This window comes from Poecile atricapillus, chromosome 28, assembly GCF_030490865.1.
Source record: "Poecile atricapillus isolate bPoeAtr1 chromosome 28, bPoeAtr1.hap1, whole genome shotgun sequence".
Classification (NCBI taxonomy): domain Eukaryota; kingdom Metazoa; phylum Chordata; class Aves; order Passeriformes; family Paridae; genus Poecile; species Poecile atricapillus.
Window position 1 is genome coordinate 5,060,803 of NC_081276.1, and position 25,445 is coordinate 5,086,247.

Genomic DNA, 25,445 nt, shown 5'->3' on the forward strand with positions numbered 1-25,445 from the left:
GGTGCCCCGGGCGAGGGGAGGAGGCAGAGGAGGAGGAGGAGGCGGGGGCGGCGGCGATGGGGCCGGGGCGCTGCGGGCTGCGAGGAGGAGCCGTGCCCGGCCGGAGTGGGGCTGCGCCGGGGGGGCGCGGGGGGGATGCCCGTGCTTCTCTGCCGTAGGCGCCGCCCGCCCGCCCCGCTCCCGGGCTTTATTTTTATTTTTTTTAAATTTATATTTTTTTAATTTTTAGATTTTTTTTTTTTTTTCCCGCTTGCCTCCCAAAAATACCTATCGCACCCCTCCCCGCCGTCCCCCAGCCCCGCCACCCCCGCAGCGCACAAGGCCGGGCCGGGCGCGGGCTCCGCGCTCCCGTCACCGCCGCCCCGCGCCCCCCGCCCCGCGGCCCGGCCCCCGCCCGGAGCATGGCCACGGAACCGGAGCGAGGGTGACCGCCCGCGGGGGACACTGTGCTGTGCCGCTGGCCTCGGAGGACTTTTACTATAATTATCATCATTGTTGTTATTATTATTATTATTATTGGGTTTTTAATTTTTTAATTCTTTCGGGGGGCAGCGGTTTTTTCCTCCTCCTTCGGCGCGGTGGAAAACACACGTTTTAGACCAAAATCCCAAACCAGCCCATCCATCCTCTTTGCTTTGCGCTTCGCAGCAACTTGGAGCCCGTTAATTGCACTTGGCGATGGTAGGTCCCATGACACTTTCGTTTTCTCTTCTACTTCCCCCTCTCCCCTTCACCCCCCCGTGTGCGCGTGTTTGCGGGTGCCCCCACGAGCAAAAGTTGCTGCCGGGGAGGGGGCGGCGGGGCGAGTTTAATACGGTGTCGGGGCGGGGGGGCGCGGGGCGGCGGGGGCGGGCAGGGGGAAGCTGCCGCCGTCTCTCCTCCCCCTGCCCACCCGCCCCGCGGTACCGGGGGGCGGAGGCGGCGGCGGGAGCCGCCCGGCGGGGAGGTCGCGGCGCGGCGCGGGGGGAGCCTCCGCAGCCAGCGGAGGGCTGGATGGAGCTGAAAATGGCCGCTAAAAAAGGGGCGGAGAGGCCGCCAGCCGCACCGACTTGAACTTGGAAGTGACGCCCGGGAGGGTCGCGCTCAAGTCCGCGCTGCGCGGCGTCGTCCTGCCCGTACCGGGGTGGGAGAGAGGAATTACCTTCCTCGATGCGAGAATAAAAGCATTTCCCCCGGGCCCGCTGTGCGCGACTTCGTCCGCTTCTGCTGCTGCCAGGCCACGGCGGGAGCGCGGCCCGAGCCGCCCCGGGAGGATGCGGGAAGCGGGGCCCGCCCGGCCAAGTTTGTGCGGAGCCGCCGCATCCCGCGGGGACGGGATTGTCCCTGCGGGAGGAGTGTGCGGGATGAACCCCAACCCCGGGCGGGGATGGGCCGCGGGGCCGGCAGAAGTTGAGAGTGAAAATCAGTGTGCGGGAGAGGCGCTGCGGGGGCTCGTCCCCGCAGAGGAAAGAAAAAAAAAAAGAAAAAAAGGGGGCAGAAAAAGCGGTTTTCTTATTTTTGGGGGGGAGAGAGGCAGCGGTGGAGCCGCGGCCCCGCGCCGGGAGCGGCCGCGCTGCGGGTCAGGTCCCTGAAGGGAGCGGCGATCCCCGGTGCGGGAGGGGAGCGGCCCCCCCGGGCCGGGAGGTGCCCGGGGATCCCCTTTGTGCTCCGCCGTGGCGCTCCCCGCGCGCTCTCTAATTAGCGTCATTAGCGCCCGCGATCCGCCAGGGCCGGGGGGTTGCGGAGTGAACTTGCGGTTTGGAGTTTGCCGGGTGCAGGCTCCGCTTTTTTCATCTCCCGCTCTCTTTGTGCGGGGGGGGTTGCGGGGCTCCCCGGGACGATGGGGGGGTGCAGGGCTGCCCGTGGCGCTCTCTCCCCCCGCGGCACCGTGCTGCTGCCGGTACCTCAGTAACGCGGGGGAGAATAAAGCGAGTCCGCGGGATGAGCGGAATGCGGCGGGGGCAGCGCGGGGCCGGCGGGGCTGGGTGCGGACGGTAACACCGCTACCACCCCCCCGCGCCGGGGCCGCTGCCCAGAAGTTGCACATGAATCTGCAGCGTTTTTTCTCTCCCATCTCTGGATTGGATCCGTTTAGTTTTTTTAAAAAAAAAATCAAAAAAAAAATCAAAAATCAAACCCCAAAAACACCCAAAGCCGGGCGCGCTCGGTGTGGCCGCGCCAGGGCGAGGGGGGAATTCGCCGTCCCGAGGGGGCCCCGTCCCTCCCCCAACCCCCCCTGCCCCGCAGCACCTCGGCCCTGCGAGCCAAAGGGGGTTCCTACATCTTTAAATGGGATGTAATATTTTGGGATGGGCTTTTTTCATAACGTCACTTCATTCCTCGCTCTTTTTTTTTCCCTTTTTTTTTTTTTTTTTTTTTTTTTTTTTCATTTTCTCATTCTTTCTTTCCTCTCTCTCTCTCCGCTGCCCGGGTCTCGGATGGAGCCGCTTCCCTTCTAACTTCCCCGCCGCCCGTGCCTGCAGGCTGGGTGCGGACCCCCGACCCCCCCCCCCCGGGGCGAGGATGACCCTTCTGCCTCTTTAAACCTCTCCCCCAGCAGCCCCAAACAAACAACAACAACCAAAAAAAACAGCGCTTTATTTTCCAAGGGGGGGGTAATTTTGCCTTTTATTTTTTAATTTTTTTTAAGGGTTTGTTTTGGTTTGGGTTTTTTGGGGGTTTTTTTGGTTGTTTTCTTTTTTTTTTAGTTTTTTTGGCGGGGGGGTGGAAGTTGGAATCTTTTTATTTCCTCCTCGGCCCCCCCTCCCGCGGGGCCACCCCCCCGTGCCCGGCTGCCCCCCCCCGGGCCCCGCAGAGCCGCTCCGGAGGAGAGAGAGAGAAAAAACGCCCGGACTGCTCCAGCCTCCGAAATGACTCAGTAACTTTTACGCCTCGAGTCTCAGCCCTGCAATTAGGCACTTTCCCAGCACGGCTCGGGATGTATTCGTCTCCTCTCTGCCTGACCCAGGTAACCGGGACCCCCCCGCGTCTCCCCCACCCCAATTTGCTCCTTTCGCCGCAACAGTCTGTAACAGTTGCAATACAAAAAAAAAAAAAAAAAAAAAAAAAAAGAGAGAGAAAAAAAAGAAAGAAAGAAAACCCAAGAAAATGCAACACCCCCTCCCTAAAAATAATCATAGCAGAGAAAGGCGGGTTGAGGCCGTGCAGGGCTGCTCAGAGGAGCCGCTTTCCCCGCTTGTCCCCCTCCCTCGCCTTTTGCAGGGTTTTTTTATGGTGTTTCTGGTGCTTTTTGGGTTTTTTCAGCCTTCACTTTCACTTGGGGCGTGGGGGGGTTGGAAGATTGCGTTGTGGTTTGGGTTTTATTTTTTGTTTGCTGCGCCCAGAGGTGGGTGGTGCAGGGAAGCCGCCGGCTTTGGGGGTGAAGGGGGACACCGGGGGGTGCGGGGGGTCCTCGGTGGGTTCGGGGGCCGTGGGGGGGGCTCGGCGTTGCAGGCTCGGGCTCGGCCGTGCTGCCTCTTGCGTCGTGTGAAACTTTTTCCTTTCCCCCCTCCCAGCCGAGCTGCACATGGTGGGGTGCAAGGCTCGGGGGGGCACGGGCATTTTGTTCTAAATCCTCCAACTTTGGGACAATGTGCACCCGGCCGTGCCACGCTGCACTGGCGGCCGAGAGGGCAGGGGGGTCGTGCACAGCAGGATGTGGGGGCCACCCTCAGTATCCGAGGCCAGGGGCGATGCCAGTCCCTGTCGGGGTGACGAGGGGCAGCCCCGAGCCGTGCGTGGGGACACCGGTGTCACCCCAGGCCACGCCGCTGGCACGCGGCAGGGTGGCTGTGCCTGGGCCCAAAGCGGGGCGTCCCCGAAATCCGCCCCCGGCAGCCGCTACGGCCACAGGGGGGAGATTCAGGAACCCCCCCTTGCCCACAGCACGACCACTGCGGCTCTGCCTTTGCATAGTGCTTATTGATCGCTGATATTTATTTAATTATTGAGCAGGCAGCTTTCCCCGCCTCGGAACCTGTTCCCTGCTGGCAGCCGCTGCCCGCCCCGGGCCCGGCCTCGTGCTGCACCCCACGGGGGCTCCGCTGTGGGGAGGGGGTGCTGCCGCAGGACCCCCCTGCCCGTGCCAGGCTCCCTCCTGCCAGACCCCCTCCCTCGGGTCGCAGCTGCCTCTGCCTCGGGGCTCGGGGTTCGCTGCCCGTGGGGGTCCGGGGGTCCCCTCGTGGCGCTGGGCGGGGGCCGGGGCCGGCTCTCCCCAGCCGCAGCCTGAGGCTGCTGAGGACACGGGCAGGGTGGGCAGCACCAGGGCTGCTCAGATGACCCTGAGGTGGTGCTCCCTGTCGTGTGGTTGACTTGGCAAGGGTCACACCTCAATCTGGCTTATTTACTTCTCTTTCTTTCATTTTCTTTTCTTTTCTTTTCTTTTTTTTTTTTTCTTAACTATTTCTTTTTTTTTTCTTTTTCTATTTTTATTTGTACTTTTTTTCCCCTTCTTATTTTTCTTTTTAATTTTTCCCTTGCTTTTTTTTCTTTCTTGCTTTCTTTCATACTCTTTTCTCTTTTCTCTTTTTTTCCCCCCTTTTTTTCTTTCTCTTTTTCTCTTTCCTTGCCATCCTTGACTCCATCCCTCCCAGGGGTCCCGCCACTTCCCGACCCTCCCAGTCTCCAGCTGGTGCTGGGTTGGCAGCGCCTGTTGTTGCCAGCTCACAGTGCTGGTGTGATGTGGGAAGCCGTGCGGTCGCTGGCCGGGCCGGGGCTGGCAGGAGCTCTTCTCACAAACCCGGGCTGTTCCCAGCACTCCTGGCCCACGGAGGGGAGCTGGTTTTTCCCCCGCGGATCCTCTGCCCCACTGCCTGGGCACGGGGAAGGCTCTGGTGTCCTCCCCCTTACCCTGACACAGCCTCAGCTCCGATCCAGCCCGGCTGGGATGGGACCAGCCATCGTCCCCCACCGCCAGCCCAGCCATTCCCGTTCCCAGCCATTCCCGTTGCCGTTCCCGTTGCCGTTCCCATCCCACCCGCTCGGCGGGCAGGCTCTCCCGGGCTCGGGAGCTGCGGATGGTGATGTGGATACATTGGAACGTGCGCGGGAGCCGCCCTGCCTTGGCCTTTGCGCATCTCCCACCAGCAGCGCTGGCAGCCCCTGCAGCCCGGCACGGCCGCTGGGACCGGGGACCCCTCCGGCAGCCGCCCTTCCCCGCCGGAACGGGCCCGAGCTGGAGAGCCCAGCGGCACCAAAATAGCCCTGGCAAAGGCATCGCCCGTCACCCGCTCCTGGCCACGGCCTCGGCCGCGTCTCCCGTCAAGGCGAGAGGGTGGTTCTGTGCCCTCCCCAGCTCTGTGTCCCTGCCCGGGGACTTCCTCCCGCTTCCGCAGCTCACCTCTGTCCCCCCTCGGGGACAGGCCGGGAAGTCAAGAGGGAGCTGCCTGGATTAGCAGGGAAGCAGCACCGGAACCGCCGCCACGCACGAGGCCTCACCCTGCCCACGGGGAAGCGGGGCGGGAGGTGGGGGGTGTCCGGCTGCCCAGGCTCCAAAATAACCCTGGAGCTGAGCACCTGCCAGGGACCTGCACGTGTGTCCCCTTGGGAGCTGCTGCCGAGAAGCCGAAGGGATTTCCAAAGCTGGTTATCCCTGTCTCCTGGATCCATACTGGGGGGAGATTTGGGATACCTCTGGTGGGGGAATATTGCAAATTTTATAACTGGTGATGCTCCTACACCTCTGGCTCGTGCCTGGTACCCCAGCAGTGCCCCCAGCACACCCCCAGCCCCTCACCCTGGTACCTGGAGGATGGGAATGAAGTGAAATGGGCGCCATCCTCCAAGGCAGCTGCAGTGTTGGAGGTTGGAAGTTGGTGCATCCCACCAGGGTCTGGTCAGGGACCCTCTTCCCTCTCCCAGGCTCCATGCTAGGGGTGCAGAGCTGATTTTGAGACGGCAGAAGTGATGCACCCGCACTGCCCGACTGAGAGCCAGTGGCCAGGCACGGACCTCCGTGTGTGCCACAGTCGGTGGCTCAGGATCCGAGGGGCACTGGGGAGCGCCTGGCTAAGCTGGCCTGGCACAAACCTCAGTACCAGCGAACGGGCACAGTTCGGGGCCTGGGGGGTGGAGTTGGGCAGCCAGAAGTGTTGCGGCCACGTGGCACGGTCACAGCCACATCTCCAGGCATCCGAGGGGATCCCACCTCTCCCCGGCCACGGCCGGGCTCCGCACATCACTCGGCTGCCGCCGCTGCTGCAGGCACGTGGCTGGAGCGGGGAGCTGCCTGCTGGGCACATCTCATGGGACATCCTTTGGCAAGCCCCCTTCCCAAAAGCGCCGGGGCTGCTCAGCACCGGTGCTCACCCCCTCCACCAGTAGCTCCGGAGAACTGGTTTCCAGCCGGGAGCTCAGATCGGCTGCCAAAGGATGGGAGCAGCAAGCCGGGCATGGCGGGGGAAGAGAGGGAAGGTTGCAACACACTTTCAATTCTCCCATCTGCTGAGTATTGTTTGGGAAAAACAATGAGGCTGTTCTTTAAACGCAACCTTCGGGAGATCCTCGCTTTCCCCGCGGCGCCCGCCGCGCCGTGCCCGCCTGCCCTGGCGAGCCCTACCCCGCTGCTCCTGCCTGATCCCATCTTAAATCCTCACCCGGGAAAAACAGATCCTGTTTGCACTGAGGTTTCTGACGCTGGATCGGAGGGCCGGAGTGGGCATGCAGGGAGGCGGACAGGATCAAGCCAGCAGCATGAGGGGCTTCTGGCCGGCGCTCGCACTGTGCCGCTCTCCCCCTCATCACCTTGAACTTGTCTGGGGCCTGGTGCAGCTGCCCTTTTTCGAGCTACCTGCCGATTTCTCCCCTCCCTGGGCAGATTCACCCTGCCCACGGTTCCCTCCCTGACTGTGGTTCAGGTCCCTCAGTTCCTTGCGTAGCGGGGCAGGGAGCGATCCCACCGCGTGCCCAGCGGTGCGGGTGTGCGCACGCCTTTGCAGACTGCTGAACAAAGCCCAGCTGTCAGAGCCCAGAGCACTGCCCGGAGCTCTTGGAGCAATTGGGAACAGCTCCCTTTGGTGCTTTTCTATTCCTTTGAGCCTGGTGGGGCTGGGGATGGATGCTGGGAGCTGTAGCCTGATTCTGTTTTGACCCGGCGGTTTTCCCCCCTTGCAGGGGTGGCTGTAGCGTGGACGGTGTGGCCAGGGCAGTGCTGGCGTGGCAAGGCGCGTTGGGCAGAGGAACCATGGCAAGGGCTGGCCCAGCCAGCCCTTATCAAGGCATAGCAAAGAGTGAGAAAGGCGGCTCCCCGAGGAGCCCTGGGCAGCCCTGGAATGGGGAGCTCAAGAACCCAGGGGAGAACTGCCACGGTGGCACCGAGGGATCCATCCTGACCCAGGGCTGTGCACGGCGAGGGGGGCCTGAATAGGGATTTGGGACTCACAGGGAAAGCGAGGGTCAGTGTCTCCCGCCTTTGGAGGTGGTGGAGGCAGGTCCCTGCCAGGCAGGGCTCTCTGGGAATGGCCTCAGGGACAAGAACTGCTTGTCTGCTCACCCTCCTTCCTTGCCTGATGGTGCCTGCGCCAACCATCCCTGGACACATCTCTGCAGCCCAAGGGGTGCCCATTTCTCCCCATCACTCCCATTATGCCTGCACCTGTTCTAGCCACAAGCCAAGCCCTTGGTGGCAGGATGGGGATGGTGACGGTGATGGGGAGCATCCCCAGAGTCCCTCATTGAAGGGGAAGCAGGAGAGTTGTCGGGGAGGTAAAATCCCCTCCCTGAGAAGCTGGCATGCTGCCTGCCACCCCCGGCCGTGCTGTGGCTCCTCTGTGTGGGAATGGCCGTGCCGGCACAGAGCATCTCCGAGGGGGGTGGCTGCCCGTGGGAGGGGGCCAGGGGGACTGCTGTCCCCATCAGTCCTTGCACCCAAGTTGGGAAGTTCAGGCAGGGCCCTGGGGTGGCAGGGATGTGCTCCTTAGGGACCCATAGGGAGAGGATTTCTCCCACAGAACCTGGGGTGTGCCGGGCAGGTTGAGGCAGAGTGGCAAAGGCGATGGGAGCAGCCAGGGCATCAGTGGGTGCCGAGCCCTGCCGGAATCATGTGGCACCACTAGTGACGTCCATACGGCATGGCTGGTGGGGCTGAGTCTGAGTGGGGCACCCCTTCATGGTGGGCTAGGAGTGCCCAGTGACAAATCCTCATGGATTTTCGGTACCAAGATGCTTTTGGATCCACCAAATTGGTGCAGGCAAAAGCCTGAGCTTAGCCTCCCTCCCTGCCGTGGTAGCCAGACACCCTGAGATCCCACCCTCCAGTGGTGTACGCAGACCCCTGGGACGTGCCAGCTGCAGGGAGGGGATGCACAGGGTACCCCCGGGCATCCCAGGGCCTGGCTCAAACCCGGGCAGGCGGCTGAGTTCGCCATCCGTCACGTCGGCCCTGGGCAGGCATCCCCCGCGGCCGGGCGCTCTGTGCCAGCTTGGCCAGGACCCAACGCCCTGCGCCAGCCGCCAAGACCCGGAGCTTCCCAAGTCCTGGAGAGGAGCTGGGAAAGGATCCCGTGGCTCAGGTGCGGCAGCGCTCACGCGCTGGGGGACCTGGGGCCAGCCACTGCCAAGGATTGATTTCTCGGTTAACTCACCACTGCTCTAAAAGCGCATTAATCCTCCTTCCCCGGCCAGCAGCCAGCACTGAGCAGCATTTTGGGCAAAATCCCCAGGTCTGGGCTTCAGGCTGCCTGCCGTGGACATTGCCCTCCCCACCACCGCCACCGCTCCAGCAGCATTGCCTGGCATGGGAATACTGGGATTGGACCCTCCTGCTGACCCCTCTTCCCTGGGAGTTTATTCACCATAACCAGGTGGATTTTTTTTTTTTTTTTTTTTTTTTTAACTGGGAGGTTTATTTTGTTTTTTGGGACGGCTTTCACTCTCCTTGCAAAGGGCCCCTGCATTCCCTTCACGGGGAAATGGTATTTGACCGACCGGCTGTTGTCCAAAAAAACCCCCAACATGTTTCTGATCACGAAAAACCAAGAAATATTTTTGCTTTCAAAGGAAAAAAAAAAAAGAAGCCCATGAGAGAGAAATGTTGATTTTCCACCCAGACATTTCCCCTTTCCCCAAATCAGTCCTGAAAAAGAGAGGCACCGCTGCTCCCTCCACACCCCAGGATGTCATCCTGGCGGTACGGTCCCACCAGGGGCACAGCGGATGTCACCCAGGGTTTATCTGGGTGCTGGTGGGTGGTGGCAAAGCCAAGCGTGTGCCCCCCGCTCTGCTCAGACCCCCTTTTCCAGGTGCTCCCACATCGCACAGGCACGTGGGGCTGCCGGGAGGACAGCGAGAGCCGGTGACCTGCGGGCTGTCCCCAGGGAGCCACCCATCACTGTGTGCTGCAGAGCCGCCAGCCCGCCTCGCCCCGCTGCCACAGGCGGCGAGGCCGCTCGGTCCCACGGTCGCCTGGCGGGAGCTGTGATGTGCCGGATCCTGCACCCCCTCCCGCCGTCCCTGGCTGCTGCCCAGCGATTTGGGAAAGCGAGACGGCGCAGGCTGAAATGTGACCCCCGCCACGCTGCGCCGCAAAATCTCCTTTAGTAACCTGTGCGCCAGGGCAGCGAGAGCGCGGCGTGAATACCAATGAGGGGAAAAGTGCCGAGTAAAGAGTTTTTGATGGAAATGGCATCGCATGAGAAAGAGAGCGGGAGCGAGCGGGCGAGTGCGCGCCCGGAGCCTGTGCTGTGCCAGTGGGGCACACACGTGTGCGCACCTGTGGCCCGCGAGGTTGGAGCTGAGCGTGCCAGGGTGCCAGGGTCGTGCCACCCCGGCGAGCACGAGGGAATGGGGCGATGAGCAGAGGGGGCTGCGAAGCAGCAGTTGAGGGCACACGTGCTAAGGGGTTGCCAGGGGCAGCGTGTCCGCGGGGTCCGGGGCACTTGGTGGCACTTGGTGGCCACAGGGAACGGCTCCCGTCCCGGCGCAGGGCGCTGCTGATCAAAGGCGCAGGCGGGGAGGGAGCGGGCCTGTGTGAGCAGCGCCCTGGCCGAGCGCCACCCCACCTTCCCGCTCCGCTCCCCCGGGAGTTTGTTAAACAAATTTCTCTAATTGCACAAGCCAAGGAGCTTGTTGGAGAAAAAAGCCGGGGAAATTCCCCTCCTCTGGGCCACCCCTTCCCTGCTTTCCCCGGGGCAGCGGGTGCAGATGGAGCAGGTCCTCCCCACGACCCCCGGCTCTGCGGGAGGCTGTGACCCCGACGCCTGCGGGGAGCAGCTGCGGGGTGTCCTCATGTCACCCCTGCCTACGCAAGGACGTCCCCTGCTCGACCTCTTCGCAGCCGGGTCACACATTCCCTCCCGTCCAGCCCCCGGGGTCAGACCCTGTCACCTAAGGCGGTGACACCCAGCACCGCCGTCTGCCCTTCCCGGCTGGCGTTCTCCATCGCTTGGCTGAGCACCCCTGGAAACGGCCTTTGTGAGCCTCTCGTGGGCAGCCCCTGACATCGAATCCCGTCGGATTAGCGAACGTACGGGATAAAAGCCTCGGCTTGGCGGCAGTTCTGTGCCGGGTGGGGGCTGAGGCGGTGGCCCTGCCAAGAAGGGACGATGTGCGGCCGGGTCCTGCCCCGGCTCTCGCTGAGGTCATGGCTATAGATAGCCCGGGAGGGCGCAGTGCCGAGGGCAGGATCCTCGTGCCCTTGCCAGCTGCACCGAGAGCCCTGTGGGCACCCGCTGCCTGGGAGGAGACTCTGCCAGGGCACTGGGGGTTGCTGATGGACGGGTTGGCTGGGCCAGCCACTGGCCATCGCCAAGTGACAATCTGGTGCTGCAGGGTGTGACCCTGCACCTGCAGGGGTGCTCAGACCCAGCTGCTCTCCACCCTCTGTGAGTGGTGAGTGGGGTCCTGCAGCCTCCGTTGACGCAGTGACCTGGGGTGGCCTTTTCTGCTGCTTCCCACCATGTTTCTTTCTTCCTCTGCTCCCAAGCAAATGCCAGGCTGGGACACCCTCACCCCCAGGGTGCACCCATGGGTGCAAGGCTGCTGGGTCGGGGAATGCATGTCCAGGGTTTGCCCCCTCCAGCCACCCAGTGTGGGTGCAGCTCAGCTCCCCACAAAGCCAGGCAGGCGTGTGCCCAGGGTGCCCCCACCAGCCCCATGGGGCTCTGGAGCGCCGGGGTGGCTGGGAAAGGCGTTGTTGATGAGGGCACTAAAAATAGAGTGGGACTGGGATCTTAATGGGACTTTGTGGGAAACCTGGAAACATTTTCTCATCCCCATAAATGAGTCCAGATGCATTAACGATGACTGCATCGCATCCTGAGGTACCGCCGGAGGGAACCGGGATGCGCTCACCAGTTTCCTTGCCTTGTGGTGGGGAATTGGTTGGAGAGAGGAGTCACTGGCAGCAGCCAGGGCTGAGCTGTGTCTGTTGTGTCCACTGTGGGGACAGGAGTTTGCCCAGTGTCACCTTGGTGAGGACCTCAGACCCCATGCCAGGGTCTCTGTTGCTGGCGCCCGTGGGCGCTCACAGCTCTGCGTGTGACAGGCAGCGTGCGATGTGTACAGGTTGGTCATGGCACCATGGTCCCTTGAGCTTTCTGGAGCCCCCCAGGCCCTGAGGTGGCCAGGGGCAGAGGGTGAGGTGATGCAGGAGGACTCCCAGTGCCAGGGCCAGTGGTGTTGGTGTGCTGGTACCCCAGCGTGCCCTGTGGTGGTATCGGGCTGGTGGGATCCGGCCTGTTGAGGGGTTTTCCTGTTCCATCGTGGAGTTGTGACAGAGGTATTGGCTCCCAAAGCGCCCGACCCCACTGAGGGACCTTGGACTCCCCTAGAGGATGGCTCAGGTCCAGCCTGGGCAAGTAGCCCAGGGCGGGTGGCTGTTGGAGCCCACGTCACGAGGCAGGTTGGCACGGCCATCTCCGTGGTACGGCAGTGTCACTTAGCGGTTACGGCGGCACCAGGGAGGCAAGGGCAGTCCTGCCCTGGGCCTCAGTTTATATCCAGGTGGGGAACAGCAGCCAGCACAGGGGGAGGGCAGCAGCCCCCTGCCCAACCCGGGCTGCTGACCCATCACATGGGGGGACAAGGGACCGGCCACAGCCAGCAGCCTCTGCGCCGGGCACCAGCGGAGCCCAGCGTCCCAAACAGAGTCCCTTTGTGCAGGTCAGCCCCCACCCACTTCTGTCGCTTGGGAGGCATCCAAAACCCTCCTGAAATAGGACCCAGCCGGGCTCAGCCTTTGAATCTCCCCAGGAAAGCTCTGTTGAGCTGCCGAAAGCAGATGAACATCCCCCTTCCACCCTGTTGAACCAGTCCCATACTTCAGTGCTCGGCGTGCAGGGCCTGGCCAGGCTCAGAGCTGACCCTCTGGGGACACGCCCAGCCCCTTTGATCTCCAGGCACCACCCCATGCCTCAGTTTCTCCGTCTCTCTGTGGAGGGTCCTGGCAGGTTGTCCCGAGCACCCAGGGAACCGATGAGGTGCTGGAGGAGGGCTGAGCCCTTGGCACATCCGTGGCACAGCAGAGGCACTGAGGCTGTGGGGGGGCTCATGAACTCTTCACCTCCAGGGCCCTGGGGTGGCCGATCCTCCTGCAAGGTCGCCGATTCTGCGGCAAAAGGCCGGGGCTATTTTTAACCACTGACTTGCTCCAGGGATTGGATTTGCAGCGGAGTGAGCCCTGCAAACTCATCACGGCACTGCCCATCATGGGGTGCAGAGATACCCCCAAGCACCAATCCCCCGGGCAGGCACCCCCAGGAGGGATCTGGGGAAACCTCTCTGCACCCCTACACCTTTAATGGTGCACAATGGGGGGGAATTAACCCCCCTCGAAAGGGCCAGGACAAAGCAGGCAGAGCTAAAAATATGTTGGGAGGGAAATAAAACCTCCTGCGTCAGGGGCTAAAGCCGAGCTCAGAGCCTTGGCCCTGGCCCGGGGGGGGGCTGGAGAGACCCTTTCTGGTGGTGCCCCCTGCCCAGAGCAAATACGGTGCTACCAGCCCCAAGGCATCTCCTGCCTCAGTTTCCCTCTGTGCTCCTGGGAGCAAATTCCGTCCCTGGGTCACATCCTGGCAGCTCCCAGGCTGAGACCCTGGGATCTGGGCAGTGTTAGGTCTCGGACACCACAGCCCCCGCCATGTGCCAGGAGCAGGGATGGGGGGGACAGGCCACCCCCAGGGCCCCACGCTGACGCAGGGCAGGGCGGAGGAGCTAGCAGTGCCAGGACCAGTTGGCAAAGTTTTTTTTTTCCCAGTTCCATAAAACATTTCCCTTCCTTGGAGCCCCGGGGGGGTTTCAGCTGGGAAGCCACGTGGCTCTGGTGCCGCTGGCCATGGGATGCTTCCCAGGACGAGGGGACATCTCCTGTGCAGCTTCCAGACCTCTCCCAGACCTCAGCAGTCACCATCGCATCCTGCCTCTTCTGTGGGCTGGCCTGGCAGGTGACGTGCCTCAGTTTCCTTATTTTTGGAAAGGCAGCGCCTCACTCTGGGGGCAGGTGGGGTCACCCTGGGAAAGCGGCTGAGCCGTCGGCTCCCGAACTCCAAAGGGGACGCGCAGAGATGGCGCACGGGGAAACTGAGGAACCTGGGAAGTCCAATTGAGTCTCCAGGGAGGCAGCGAGTGCCTTTGGGCTCTCACACCGTCAAGCCTCCCTCCGCAGAGCCCTCTTGGCTCCTTCAGCAGCCAGTGCTAGCCATGTTGCTACTGGATACATCCCCGGGGTATCCGTACCCCTCCCTGCATGCTGGGTACGCTGCTCCATAGTTTGGGGTGCATTTAGGAAGGCCGGGGACCGGCAATGCCAGTTGTTGCCGGAGTGGGGGTGCACGCAGGCAGACCAGAGGCGGTGCTGGGCACGATGTCGGGGCACGTACCGTGCCGCCGGAGAAGCCCCCTCCGGCTCCATCCCACCTGGGCCACCCCCAGCTGCCGTCTGCAGAGCGGGCTGTGCTGGCTGGCGGGGGCCCAGGCAGCGCTGGCACCGGAGCCCGGGGCTGCCAAGAGAGCTGCTTTTCTTCCTGCTGTTTTCCAAAGCAACTGGCAGGTTCTCTGCCGCCACGGCCTCCTGTGACCCGCGGCCTCGGCGCGCTCCCCGCGCCCCCGCTCGCAGCCGCAGCACCTGCGAGGGCGAGCACGGGCACCGCTCCTGCCCTGGCACGTAGGCACGGGCAGGTGGGCACCGGCCCGGCCCTCGAGGGCCGTGGGGACCTCAGAGGACCGGGTGGGCGGTTTTGGGCAGCACCAGGTGTGGGGACCCCAGGGTGGCTCAGTGAGGAGTGGGTAGTCACTGTGATCCCGGGTGCGTGGTGAGCACCAGGGGCTGTACTCGCCCACCCATCCCCTCCTGGGCTGGTCCTGAGCGGGGCTGAACATGGCGACAGCAAATGAGGGGTGGGAGCCCGTCTGCCCCATCTCTGCTCCCCCTTCCACCAGAACCTGTAGTGGGAACAGCTCACCCACAGCCCCAGCCACGTGTGGATGTTGGCCGGGGGATGCTCTTGGCTCTGGGGTGAAAAAAGAAGCCACAGGCTCTGGGAGAGAAAAGCTGTGAGGAGGCTGCACCGTGTCCTGCCTTCACCTCCACCTGTGCCAGTGTTTCCAGCCAGATGCCCTGGGCACCGCGAGGCTCTGTGCCCCGGCGTGGGCTGCAGGAGGGGTTTTGCAAGTGAGAAGAGGCTGGATCAGCCAGGAGCTGGGGGGGAACGTGGCTGTGACAGAGTGTTCTGCCCCACGGGCAGCTATGTCGTGGGGCCGGGTGTGCACAGGCAAGGCCTGCACAGCTCGTACCTGCCCTGGGAGCCTCAGCTGCCCCCGTGCCCCCTCGCTGCCCCCTCGCTGCCCCCGCCCCAGCGCAGCGCTGCCGCTCTCCCTGCAGGAGGAACCGCGTTCCGATGTGGAGCAGGCCGGGACGCCCGGCCGCGCCACACCGGCGAGCAGCAAAAATTATGAATAAGCTCTTGTTAATAAATACTTTATGATGAATCCAAATAGATTTCCTCCTCTGGAGCAATTATTGTAAAATGGGCTCTAATAGGGTGCAGGGCGGCCCCGGGAAGGGCTGGGTGCCTTTCAGGGCCTAAGTGCCTCCTTCCATCCCCTCTAATGAGCACTTCCCAATCATTTGCATCTGTCTCGGCAACAGGTCTCATTACCAGGTTAACTCATTACCCAGAGCCGCTTCGGCGAACAGTTATAAGCGGCTACCAGAGGCTCCGTGCTAAGGGCATCCACGGGCTCTGGCGAGGGGAAAGCAAATCCCCGCTGTACCCTTTTAAGGCCCCGGGATTTTCAGGATTACCGGAGCCCCTGTAGTCGCATTCTTCCCCCTACCCCGCCACGGCTTCCCGTGGGGGCACGGAGCCCGGCGTCCGACTTGCCAGCCCCTGCCCGGGCTCGCAGGGCCGCGGGACCTGGCAGGAGCGGCGGCCGTGGGAGCCGGCAGCAGTTCGGAGGTGTGCGGCTGCTGGAGGGGCGGCTGAGCATCCTTTCATAGAGTGAACCCTTTGTGGTCTCTGCAGGGCTGCGGTGCAGCGAGGTTGTCCCGCGTCGGGGATGGCATCCCGCTCCTCCCCGCAACCGAGGCTGCGCTGGTGGGGAGCAAAATCAACTGCCGAGGTGTCTGATCCCTCCCGTCCCGCTCCTCCTCCTCCGCCCCTCACCCCAGCCCCTCCCCCGTGAAAACTGCTCGGGAATTTCCTGAGGAAACGTGGTTTTTTTCTCATTGGAAAATTCAGGCTGTTTCACTGAGCCCGACCTGTTTGGGCAAGGCGCTGGAGCGGAGGATGCTCGGAGGGTGGCCAGCCCATGCCGCGGTGCCTGTGCCAGGTGCTGTGTCCCTGCGTGGCACGGAGCATCCCCTGTCCCCGGGGGGAGGCTCCAGGAGTGCAGAGCCCCAGCGCTGCCGAGCCGGTGGCAGAAGCAGGGGAAGAGGCAGCGCCTCCGCTGTGCCCCTTCCTAATCCCTGGCGCTGCCAAACCCTGGGCTGCGGAGGAGTTAATCCTCCATGGCATGCCCAGCTCCAGACAGAGTATCCCTCCCTCCTCTCCGCAGTGCACCGCAAGACAGAGCCGGGCCTGACCCGTGCCTCAGTTTCCCCTCACAGCACCTGGCATGGAAAGCTAGTGCTCCAGCAGCCCCTGGAAAGGGGGTGCAGGGGGGCCCGGAGCGGGGCCGGCAGCACCCGACGCAGGCGTGCTCCTGCCTGGGTTGCAGGGCTTTACAAGCCTGGGTTGGATGAGGCCCAAGCGCAGGCTCTGCTGCCAGATTCCCATCCGGAAATGCCCCGGGAGCAGCCTCGTCTGGGGTATTGCAGCACGTCTCTGCTTCCCAGCCCCGCAAAGGAAAAACAGCAGGAGAAACACTTAACCAGTCCTTTGCCGGCACTCGGGCTGCTGGATGAGGGGAACCCGGTGGGAATCTGGGCTTGGGACGGACAGACAGACGGTGCATCCCTGCCTTTGCCTTCCCAAGTGGATCCGGTGTGAAGCCGGCTGGTGCCAGCCGGGATGGGGTGCCCGGCCGAGGGGCTCATTGGCTTCACGGTTGGGGACGGTCCCCGCGTCCTTTAGCGCGTCCCCTCAGCCCTCAACAGCAGCCGTTCCCGTGTGCTTGTCCTGCTGCCCCCCAGCCGCCCTCGCCTGCCCTGCCAAAGCGGCTTAACCGCGGCATCGCGGCGCGGGTTAAGCCGGGCGGGAGGGAAAGTTGGCCGGGGGCTCATTGGCTTTGGGTGCAGCTCCCGGCCCGCCGTAATCCCGGGGAAGTGTAGGGGGGGTCTGCGATGGCTTCGGGGGCACCGAGGGCCGCGGGGGCTTCTGCACGCAGCGGTTTTTTGGAGAGTCTCAGCTGTGGGTCCAAGTGAGAACTGCAGATTCTCGGCACCGTGGTGGGGGAGGGCACAGAAACTGGGGTTCGCTGCTGCCGTGCCGAGGCAGAACACCGAGCACCCCCTGACCCCACAGTGAGCACAAGCAGCACCCAAGGGTGCTGCCTCACCCAACCCGGATAACCTGGTTCCTGCCACGCTTCCCTGCAGTGGTGCCTGGGGTGGCACTTCCCAAGCGGGAGAGCAGGGACAGGGACAATGGCGTGGTGTCCCCCCGGCCCTGCGGCCAGCCCTGCCGCCGGCAGCCTGGGGAGGGTGGCGGGGCCAGGGGATGGCAGCAATTTGTCGGGCTCGTCTGAATAACCGGCCACCAAGGAAGATCAGCCGCCCACCGCCCTGGCCAAGTATTGTTTTTGGAACTCACTGCTGCTTTTTTCGGCTCCTGTCTTACTTTTCTTTGACCTTCTTCTCTGATTTAAGACACATGCCCAGCCCTTGCCCAGCTGCACTGAATTAGCGGCTGCTGCTGGGGAGGGAAGCGGGAACCAGACCCTGTGGCCGTCCCGGGAGCAGCCGGCAGGGCCAGGCTCCCCAGGCAGAGACGGCCCCTCCAGGCAAGGAGGGGTTCCTCTGGCAGGATGAATCCCCTGGCCAGGGACGGGGCCCCAAGGTTAGGATGGGTTTGCCTGCAGATTTGGGTCGCTATGGGTACAATGGGCTACCCAGTGAGGGGGCAGTCCCCTGTCCCTTGTTGGGCACGGGAGGGACACCTGTGGGGCCACAGCTCTGGGTCCAGAGAGGGGCTAGTGGCCCCCAAAGATGGCAGGGTCTGCCCCATGAGGAAGGATCTGTGCTTGCAGTGACTTTTGTGGGGTTAGTGGGGCTGTTCCAGGGGCTGGGGCTGGCAGTTACTGGTGCTGGGTTCAGAGACAATGGGGTCTGTACTGAGACATCTGTGCCAGGTCACAGCAGTCTGTGTAGGGGTCACTGGTTCAGGGGACACCCACGGCTGTGCCATGGGACCCATGCTGGCTGTTGTCAGGTTTTGTGCTGGGGGAGCAGATTTAGGGTTAATGGGACATGTCCTGGACTTGGGAACAAGTGGGAGTTAGCAGGGTCTGTATGGGGCTGGTCCTTGCTGGGAGCCTGTTTCAGGGGACATTGTTCCCTCCAGGCAGGGTCACTCTGGGACACAGCTGTTTCAGCCAGGGAATGGCATCACTGCTCTGGGATGAATGGGGCCGGATCTGGAGCACTCACCCCATCCCACAGCCACAGCTCTGTCCTTTCCCAGCTCCTGCCCGTGGCCACCTCCTCACCTCAGAGCAGCACTTGCCCTTGGCACCCTCCACGGGATTGACTCTGTGGCATGGCAGTGGCAGTTGTCACCAGCCACCCCCCTCTCAGCCCTGACACCCTGCAGCAGGAATCCAGCTGAGCTCCTTCCTCCTTCTCTTCCTCCTCCCCACAGTCATGAGGGACCCCAAGGGCCAAATCCTGCCCTTGAGGACCAACTTGGTGCAGCCCTGGCTACACACAGGGATGTTCAACCCTCTGCCTGCTGCTTTCCAAGCTGTGCTGCTCCTCACCAGGAAGGCTCCCAACACTTTTCCATCCCATGGTGGGGTTGTGGGCCCCCCGGCCAGGAAGCACTGATTTTCCAAATTGGAAAAAAAAATGGGATGCGGGAAGGAGGGGCCAGGGAGGGGGATGCATTTTCCTTGTTTTCTTTTTGGGGCCGGACTCATCCAGCAGCTCTCACCAAATGGAAAAAGGCAGTCAGAGCACGCCTTGTGTGCCGGGCCAGGCGCCAGCCGCCGGGCTGGCTGCAACTGGGGCAAACTGGGGGAGTTTCCCACTGGTCCAGAGGGAGTGGAGAGATCCAAGGCACCCTCAGCTCGAGCGGCAGCACCCAGCATGCTGCAGGCATGGGGGACCCGACACCGGGGTGTTGTGGCCTGGCAGCGCCTGACGCCAGCACAGCGGCTCTGGTGGGCACAGTGTCAGCTGGGATTTCAGGTGGGATTTCTGCACCTGGTGGGGCAGATCCTGCAAAGGGGAGAGGGTCCAGGTGCTGCTGAGGTGGCCTCGTGCAGGTGCCTGTCCCCCTGCTGCACTGGCTCCAATATTGCCCAGCCACTCCCCGCAGGTTGTTGGCCCGGTAAAATGGCAGGCAGTGGGATTTATGGAGATCTGCTGGATTGGGATAACCTCTCTGTGTGTGAGAGGATCCACATCCCTGGTGGGTATGTGCCTCTGCCAGTTTTTTCATTTGGTTATACTGGGACACAGCCCAATGAGAATGAGCCTGGCAGCCCCCCAAGTCTCCGCAGCCACCCTGGGAGAGAGCTTGGAGGGACTCGGCCAGGAGTGACCCCCTGTCCCTCTGCTCCACAGGATGAGTTCCACCCCTTCATCGAGGCGCTGCTCCCCCACGTCAGGGCCTTTGCCTACACCTGGTTCAACCTGCAGGCCCGCAAGCGCAAGTACTTCAAAAAGCACGAGAAGAGGATGACGAAGGATGAGGAGAGGGCGGTGAAGGATGAGCTGCTGAGCGAGAAGCCGGAGGTGAAGCAGAAATGGGCCTCGCGCCTCCTGGCCAAGCTGCGCAAGGACATCCGGCCCGAGTGCCGCGAGGACTTCGTGCTCTCCATCACGGGCAAGAAGCCCTCGTGCTGCGTCCTCTCCAACCCCGACCAGAAAGGCAAGATGCGCCGCATCGACTGCCTGCGGCAGGCGGACAAGGTGTGGCGGCTGGACCTGGTCATGGTCATCCTCTTCAAAGGGATCCCGCTGGAGAGCACCGACGGCGAGCGCCTGGTCAAGTCGGGCCAGTGCACCAACCCCATCCTCTGCGTCCAGCCCCACCACATCAGCGTCTCTGTCAAGGAGCTCGACCTGTACCTGGCGTATTTCGTCCGTGAGAGAGGTGGGTGCTTGTCTGCATGCAGGGCAGAGCCTGGCTGTGCCCTGCCACAGCCAGCTCTGGGGGGATTTGTTTTAGTTTTCCCATCTCTAGCTGGGGACACTGCTCCCGAATGCCTTTCCCATTACAGACCTTGCAGTGCTTCCCTCTCTCCAAACTGCTTCTCGGGGGGGTGAACCCTGGCCCCTGTCCCCCAGCCATGACAGATCCCAGGTGCCCAGGAGCAGGAGGATGCAGAGGTCCCTGAGCATGCTCCTGTCTCTGGGCATTCCCAGCATGGAGTTTTGGGGGTTAAACCCAGAGCTAACCCCACATCCTGCATTTAGCTGAGAGGAGTGGGTAGGCAGCCTGGGCAAGGAAGAGGCAGCCTGTTCCTGATGCATCCCCAAGGGCTGGAGCTGGGAGAGGTCCAGCAGTGCCCATTTGCCATGGACTATGGTGCCAACCCCTTGATGGCAGGGCAGGGACAGGGGCAGTGAAGTCAGACAGGGCACAGCAGTAACGTGAGTGGGGGCAGCTCCTAAGGGGATGCTGGTTCCAGCCGTTCACCTGTCTGGGAGTCCCATGAACTTGCTGGGAGAACTGGCTGCTTTCATTGCAGCAGGGAAGGTCAAACCTGCTCTCAAAGTCATCAGTCAAAAGGGGGAAACTGAGTCATGATGTGCAGTGCAGGCAGCAGGTCTCAGTTTGGGTCCCTGAGCCTTTGTCCTCACCACCAGCTCATGTCACCTCCCCGCATGCTGGGAAGGGGAAGCTCCTAAGTAGGTATTTTACCTGGGCAGGTTTGTTGTCCCTGGCTGGTGACATGCTGGCACAGCCACCCTGCCAGCAGCTGGGGTCCCCCACAGACCCTGCCAGCACCCCCAGGTGTGTGAGGAGCCAGGGGAGGTGCTGTGTGGGTGATGGGTGATGGCTGGGCTGTTGCACAGGGCTCAGACAGGAGGGTCTGTGACTTGCAGCCCACGGGGTGTTCAAGGGGTTCATGGCCACCTCTGGCCAGGCCAGGCTACCCAGGTGTGCGGGGGTAGCAGGATATTGGTCCCCTACTGGCAGCACCTCCTACCTATGCCACACATGTGGGTGATGTTCCCCGGACCCGTGAGCCCACACTTATCAACACCACAGCAGAGGGAACATGGGACTGGCGTCTCTTTTCCTGGTACTGGCCAGAGCCCAGGGACAGACAGTGACACCACAGAGGCCACCGTGGTGCCGGCAGTGCCAGCAAATCAGGTGCCAGTGTTGTGAATCAGTGTGGGCACACGCTCTGCCCAGCCATCCGTGGGATATGCTGGGTGTTACTGGGGAAACTGAGGCAGGGCTGGCATGTGACCTCCCCCGCTACTCAGGGAAGGGGTTTGGCAGAATTACCAGGCTCTCGTGGCTTTGGGGAAAAGCAGGGTACAGCCTCCAGCAGGGAATAGCCAGGGCCAGACCCTGCCCCAGGGCCCAGGTGGGACCCTGGGCTGGTGTGGGGCATGTTGGTGGTTGCACACGCGTGTGCAGCCGGGAGCTGCCTGCCCAGCCGTGTCTCGTGGTGTGTGAGCACGCGTGCACCACACACCCGTGCCCCTGCATGTGACTCCAGGGCAGCAGGGACCCAACGGGGCCTCGCACCACCCATTCCCAGCAGGGCACGGGGAAGGGTGGGTGCTCTGCTGGGAATGGGGGGCCCGGGGTGCAGGCTGGGGGCTGTGGGTGCCCTGTGCACCTGGGCAGGGAATGGGGTGTCATGCACTGGGCTGAGATATGGCTGTGCTGGGCTGAACTGGGGTGCTGCACGCTGTGTTGGGGCACCCTGTACTGACTAGGATGAAGTTGCTGCATGCTGGGCTGGACTGGGAGCGCCCTGTGTGGCTCAGCTGGAGGTGCAGTGTCATTCTGGGCTGGAGTACCCTGGACTGGGCTGAACTGGGAGCACCCTGATGCTGGACTGGGAGCCTTACAGTGGCCAAGCTGAGGGCAGGGACCAGGACCCCCAGGGACGGGGTCCTCATGTGCAACCTGGTGTTCCTCACTGAGGTGCTGTGCTGGCAGGTTCCCTGGCCATGCTGTGTCCAGCTGCTGTCCCTGGGAGGTGTCAGCTGCCCCTCTACCACCCCCCGCCCCTCCACCGGCGACCTTGACCCCAGTGTCTGGGTCCCCAGCAGCCGCAGTCACCTGACTGTCTAATTGGGAACACAGCGGCTGTAAATACTCTCTGATAAGGCCTGGCAGCCTCTCACTTTCACTGTTAAGGTCGCTCTGGCCCTGGTTAAGGGGGACCAGGATGGGCCAGGAGCAATAGTGTGGGACCCCTGGGGTGCTGCAGGCTGGTGGGTGCTTGGCATGGCCCAGTCCCAGCCCACAGTGGGCACATTCCGTCAGGCTGTGGCTGATGGGGGGGTGGCCTCCAGCCTCCAACCTTGGTGGGGAAACTGAGGCAGGAAAGAAGCCACCACATCGATGGGACCCTGCACGGCATGGCCAGGCTGGTGATAGCACTCGAGGGGTGCTGGGGATCACTGTACCGCAGTGGGTTCAGTGAGCTTCTCCCTGCCCGACATGCTGCCCTCCTCCTGCCTGATTCTGCCTCCTCCCTCCTGCCTGCCCGCTCCTGCCCTCTCCTTCCTCCTCTCACCTGCCTGCCCGCTCGCCCGAGCCTCCCGCAGCATCCCCAGCCTCAAAGACAGGGGGCTGGGAGGGTCTCTCCCACGCAGGGCCCCCCGGCCGGGCGGTCCGGGCTCCCCGCAGCCCCCGCAGCCCCCCGTTATCAGCCCGAGCACGTGCGCCCGCGCTCCCCCGCCCCCGCCGCCCGCTTTTGCCGGTGTCAGCACAATTTCCCAGCCGCTGCTCTGGCAACGCCGGGGAGGCGGGGGATGGAGGAGCCCCCGGCCCTGCGCTCCCCAGCCGCGGTCTGGGGCAGCCTTGGCAGGGGCTGAGCGCCCTGACGGCTCCCCCAGGCCCACGCCAAAGGCGAGCTCTGACCCTCGGCTCTTCCCCCATCCTCGGCTTTCCGTGCCCCCGGGTGGACAAACTGACGCCGGGCTGGGGGGGGGGGGTCCCATCCCAGCCCTGCTGGCCCCGGGGCTGGCCCTGGGGTTCAGGGAGTGCCGGGCGCCCGGGTCCTCCCCAGGGCTGCACCAGCCCTGCGACCGCCACCCCCGGCACCTTTGGGGCAGGATGGGATCAGGATGGGTGCGGGAAGGGCAGGGGGTGTGAGCAGGGTTTGGTGCAGGGATGAGGGCTGGGTGCAGGACGGGAGCAGGGCTGGATGCAGGATGGGAGCAGGGCTGGGTGCAGGATGGGAGCAGGGCTGGGTGCAGGATGAGGGCTGGATGGGAGCAGGGCTGGATGCAGGATGGGAGCAGGGCTGGATGGGAGCAGGGCTGGATGCAGGATGGGAGCAGGGCTGGGTGCAGGATGGGAGCAGGGCTGGATGCAGGATGGGAGCAGGGCTGGGTGCAGGATGGGAGCAGGGCTGGATGCAGGATGGGAGCAGGGCTGGATGCAGGATGGGAGCAGGGCTGGGTGCGGGATGGGTGCGGGGCTGGGTAAGGGCTGGGCTGTGCACACCGCAGTGGGGGAGGGGACGGCGCTGCAGCCCAGAGCTGGGTGTGCGGCGGGGGGGGCGGGGGGGCTGGGGGGAGCTCGGAGGTCGCTGGTGAAAGTCAAAAGCATTGCAGTAAAATGGTAATCAATCTCCCCAGCCGATGGTGCCAGGACCTTCGGAGCATTACAGAGAGATTCCTCCCAGCAGCTCCCCTCGGCAGCAGCCAATCTGGGGTGGGGAGGGACAGTGCCCCCCTCCCTGCACCCTCCCGCTAGTGCTCCCCACCTCCATGGGCTCCCTTCCTGCGCCCTCACCTATTCCTCAATCCCTGCATCCATGCATCCAACCGTCCTTGTATCCCCATGCTAGTAGCTCCCGTCCTTGGACCCCCCCAGCCCACCCAGGCTCCCAGAGCCGGGGAGAGGCAGAACAGGGGCAGTGCTGGCCCCTCACACCCTCTGAGGTTCTCTGCTCAGCGGGGCAGGGGGTCGAGGCTCTGCCCTGCAGTGAGCTTTTCCCGGCGCTGCCCCTTGGCTGAGGCCCCAGGCCGAGTGGGGTGGGAGCAGATGGGTGCCCAGGGCAAGCAGGCAATGGGCCCCAGGGTGGCATCGAGCTCCTGGCAGCCCCGGCCATGCCGCCGCCAGCGGACAGCACCTGGGGGGAGGCAGGGACCCCCGTGCTGTGGCAGCATCTGCGTCTCCCACCGCCTGGCAGCCCTTTATCTCCCCCCACCAGCGTCGCCGCTGGGTGCGGCGTGAGGCAGATGGCACCAATCTGCCGGGGAGCCCGTGCCAGGGCTCTCGTCCCAGGCGCGCTGCGGCCGTGCCAGGCCGGCCGTGCCAAGCGTCTGCTCAGCCCCTCCAGATGGAGGGGCAGGCGTTTCCTCGGGCACCGCCGCTCCGCCAGCCCCCGCGCAAATATTTATCGCCAGGGTCGTGAGAAGATTGATGGCGTTAACAATATTTGGGATCTGTCATTCGCAGAGCTGGGCACCGGCGGGCAGGAAGGCTGCAGAGCCCCCCCAGCACACAGATGAACACGGGCAAACCTTCCCCCTGTTTCTGGTATCTCTAGTCCCAGTCAAACAGCCAGAGAGGCTGGGCTTGAGGGGGACGAGGTAGGCAGAGCCCAGCAAGCCCAGGAGGAGATGACCCCCCCACCCCGCACCCCGGGAAACGGCACAAGGGTACGAGACAGCAAAGAATCCTCAAGGGCTGGGCTCCTGCCCTCAGGGCTGCGCGCTGCAGAAGCGGGATGGGAGGGGGCTCCCCAGGGTGCCACCCCCTCGCCACCCCTGTCTCCTGCAGCGTCACTGCCCGGGCTCCCGCCGCTCCTGAGCCCGGCCCCGCTGCAAGCCTGGCGCTGGCACGGCCGGGGCGGTTTCCATGCGCTCGAGTCTCCGGATCGATGTGCCGGCGACCTTGGGGAGGTCAGGGCTTCCCCGGCTCTCCCGCAGTGCGCCGAGCCGGCGGCGTGCCGGAGCCGGACGGCTTCCCCGCAGTGCCCGCTGCCAGCCCTGGCCTCGCGTCACCGCTGGAGCGACTTGAGCCGTGCTCAGCCCGGCGGCCCCGGCAGCGTGAGCGGTGCCTGCCGGGGAGCTGGCACAGGCTCCTGTGCCGCCGGAGGGGACAAGGGGCCAGAGCGGTTCCGCGCACCGTTAGGCACCCGATGAATAAAAGATGAGCGAGCTCCTCTCACGAGCACCTGCCGTCCCCCGCCCTCGCCACCCGCCGTCCCCCCGCGCTGGCAAGCCCCGTGCCCTCCCCGGGGCCGCAGTTGCCATCCTGGCCGGGTTCCCGGCTTCGTGCTGCGCTGGCAAGGGACAGCTGGGGCGGCAGATGCCCACGGTGCTCCCTCCTGCCCGTGGCCGCGGGAGGGGAGGGGAACAGACGCCGGCAAGCCCCCGCTGTGCCCCTACACCCCCAATCAGGGTTGGCATTGCCAGTTGGGGTATGGGGATAGTCCCCTCTCACACTGGCCCCTGCACTGGGGCCTTGGCCAGGCCTGGGAAGGGCTTGAACCTGCCCTCTCGGCCCTGCGTGGTGCTGATGCTGGGGCTTGTTTTGGGGGAGAATCGGAGGGGCCATGGTGGGGGCCCATCGGACTCGGGGGGGAGGCTGACTGTGCTGTGGGGCTCTGCCACGGGGCTGGGATTGGTGGGGCAGCAAGATAGCGGCAACATATTTCCCTTTCCGTGTCCCTTTTCCTTTCCCTTTCTCTTCACTTTAATTCCTTCCTCCCTCCCTCCC

At 63.7% G+C, this 25,445-nt stretch overlaps 1 protein-coding gene across 5 annotated transcripts in view; it reads left to right on the forward strand.

Annotated features, from left to right (window-relative positions):
- The first annotated feature begins 381 nt into the window (after window positions 1-381).
- Window positions 382-25,445, forward strand: part of NFIC (nuclear factor I C) — a 40,370-nt gene continuing 15,306 nt past the window's right edge. For 2 of the 5 annotated variants that reach the window (XM_058858835.1, XM_058858837.1), the window contains exons 1-2: window positions 2,783-2,947; window positions 19,136-19,667. In XM_058858835.1, coding sequence (XP_058714818.1) covers window positions 2,918-2,947; window positions 19,136-19,667 — 562 coding nt within the window. In that variant the 5' untranslated portion in view covers window positions 2,783-2,917. Of the gene's footprint in view, window positions 682-2,782; window positions 2,948-19,135; window positions 19,668-25,445 lie in introns of those variants that run through there. The other 3 variants (XM_058858838.1, XM_058858839.1, XM_058858836.1) reach the window with 2 other exon arrangements.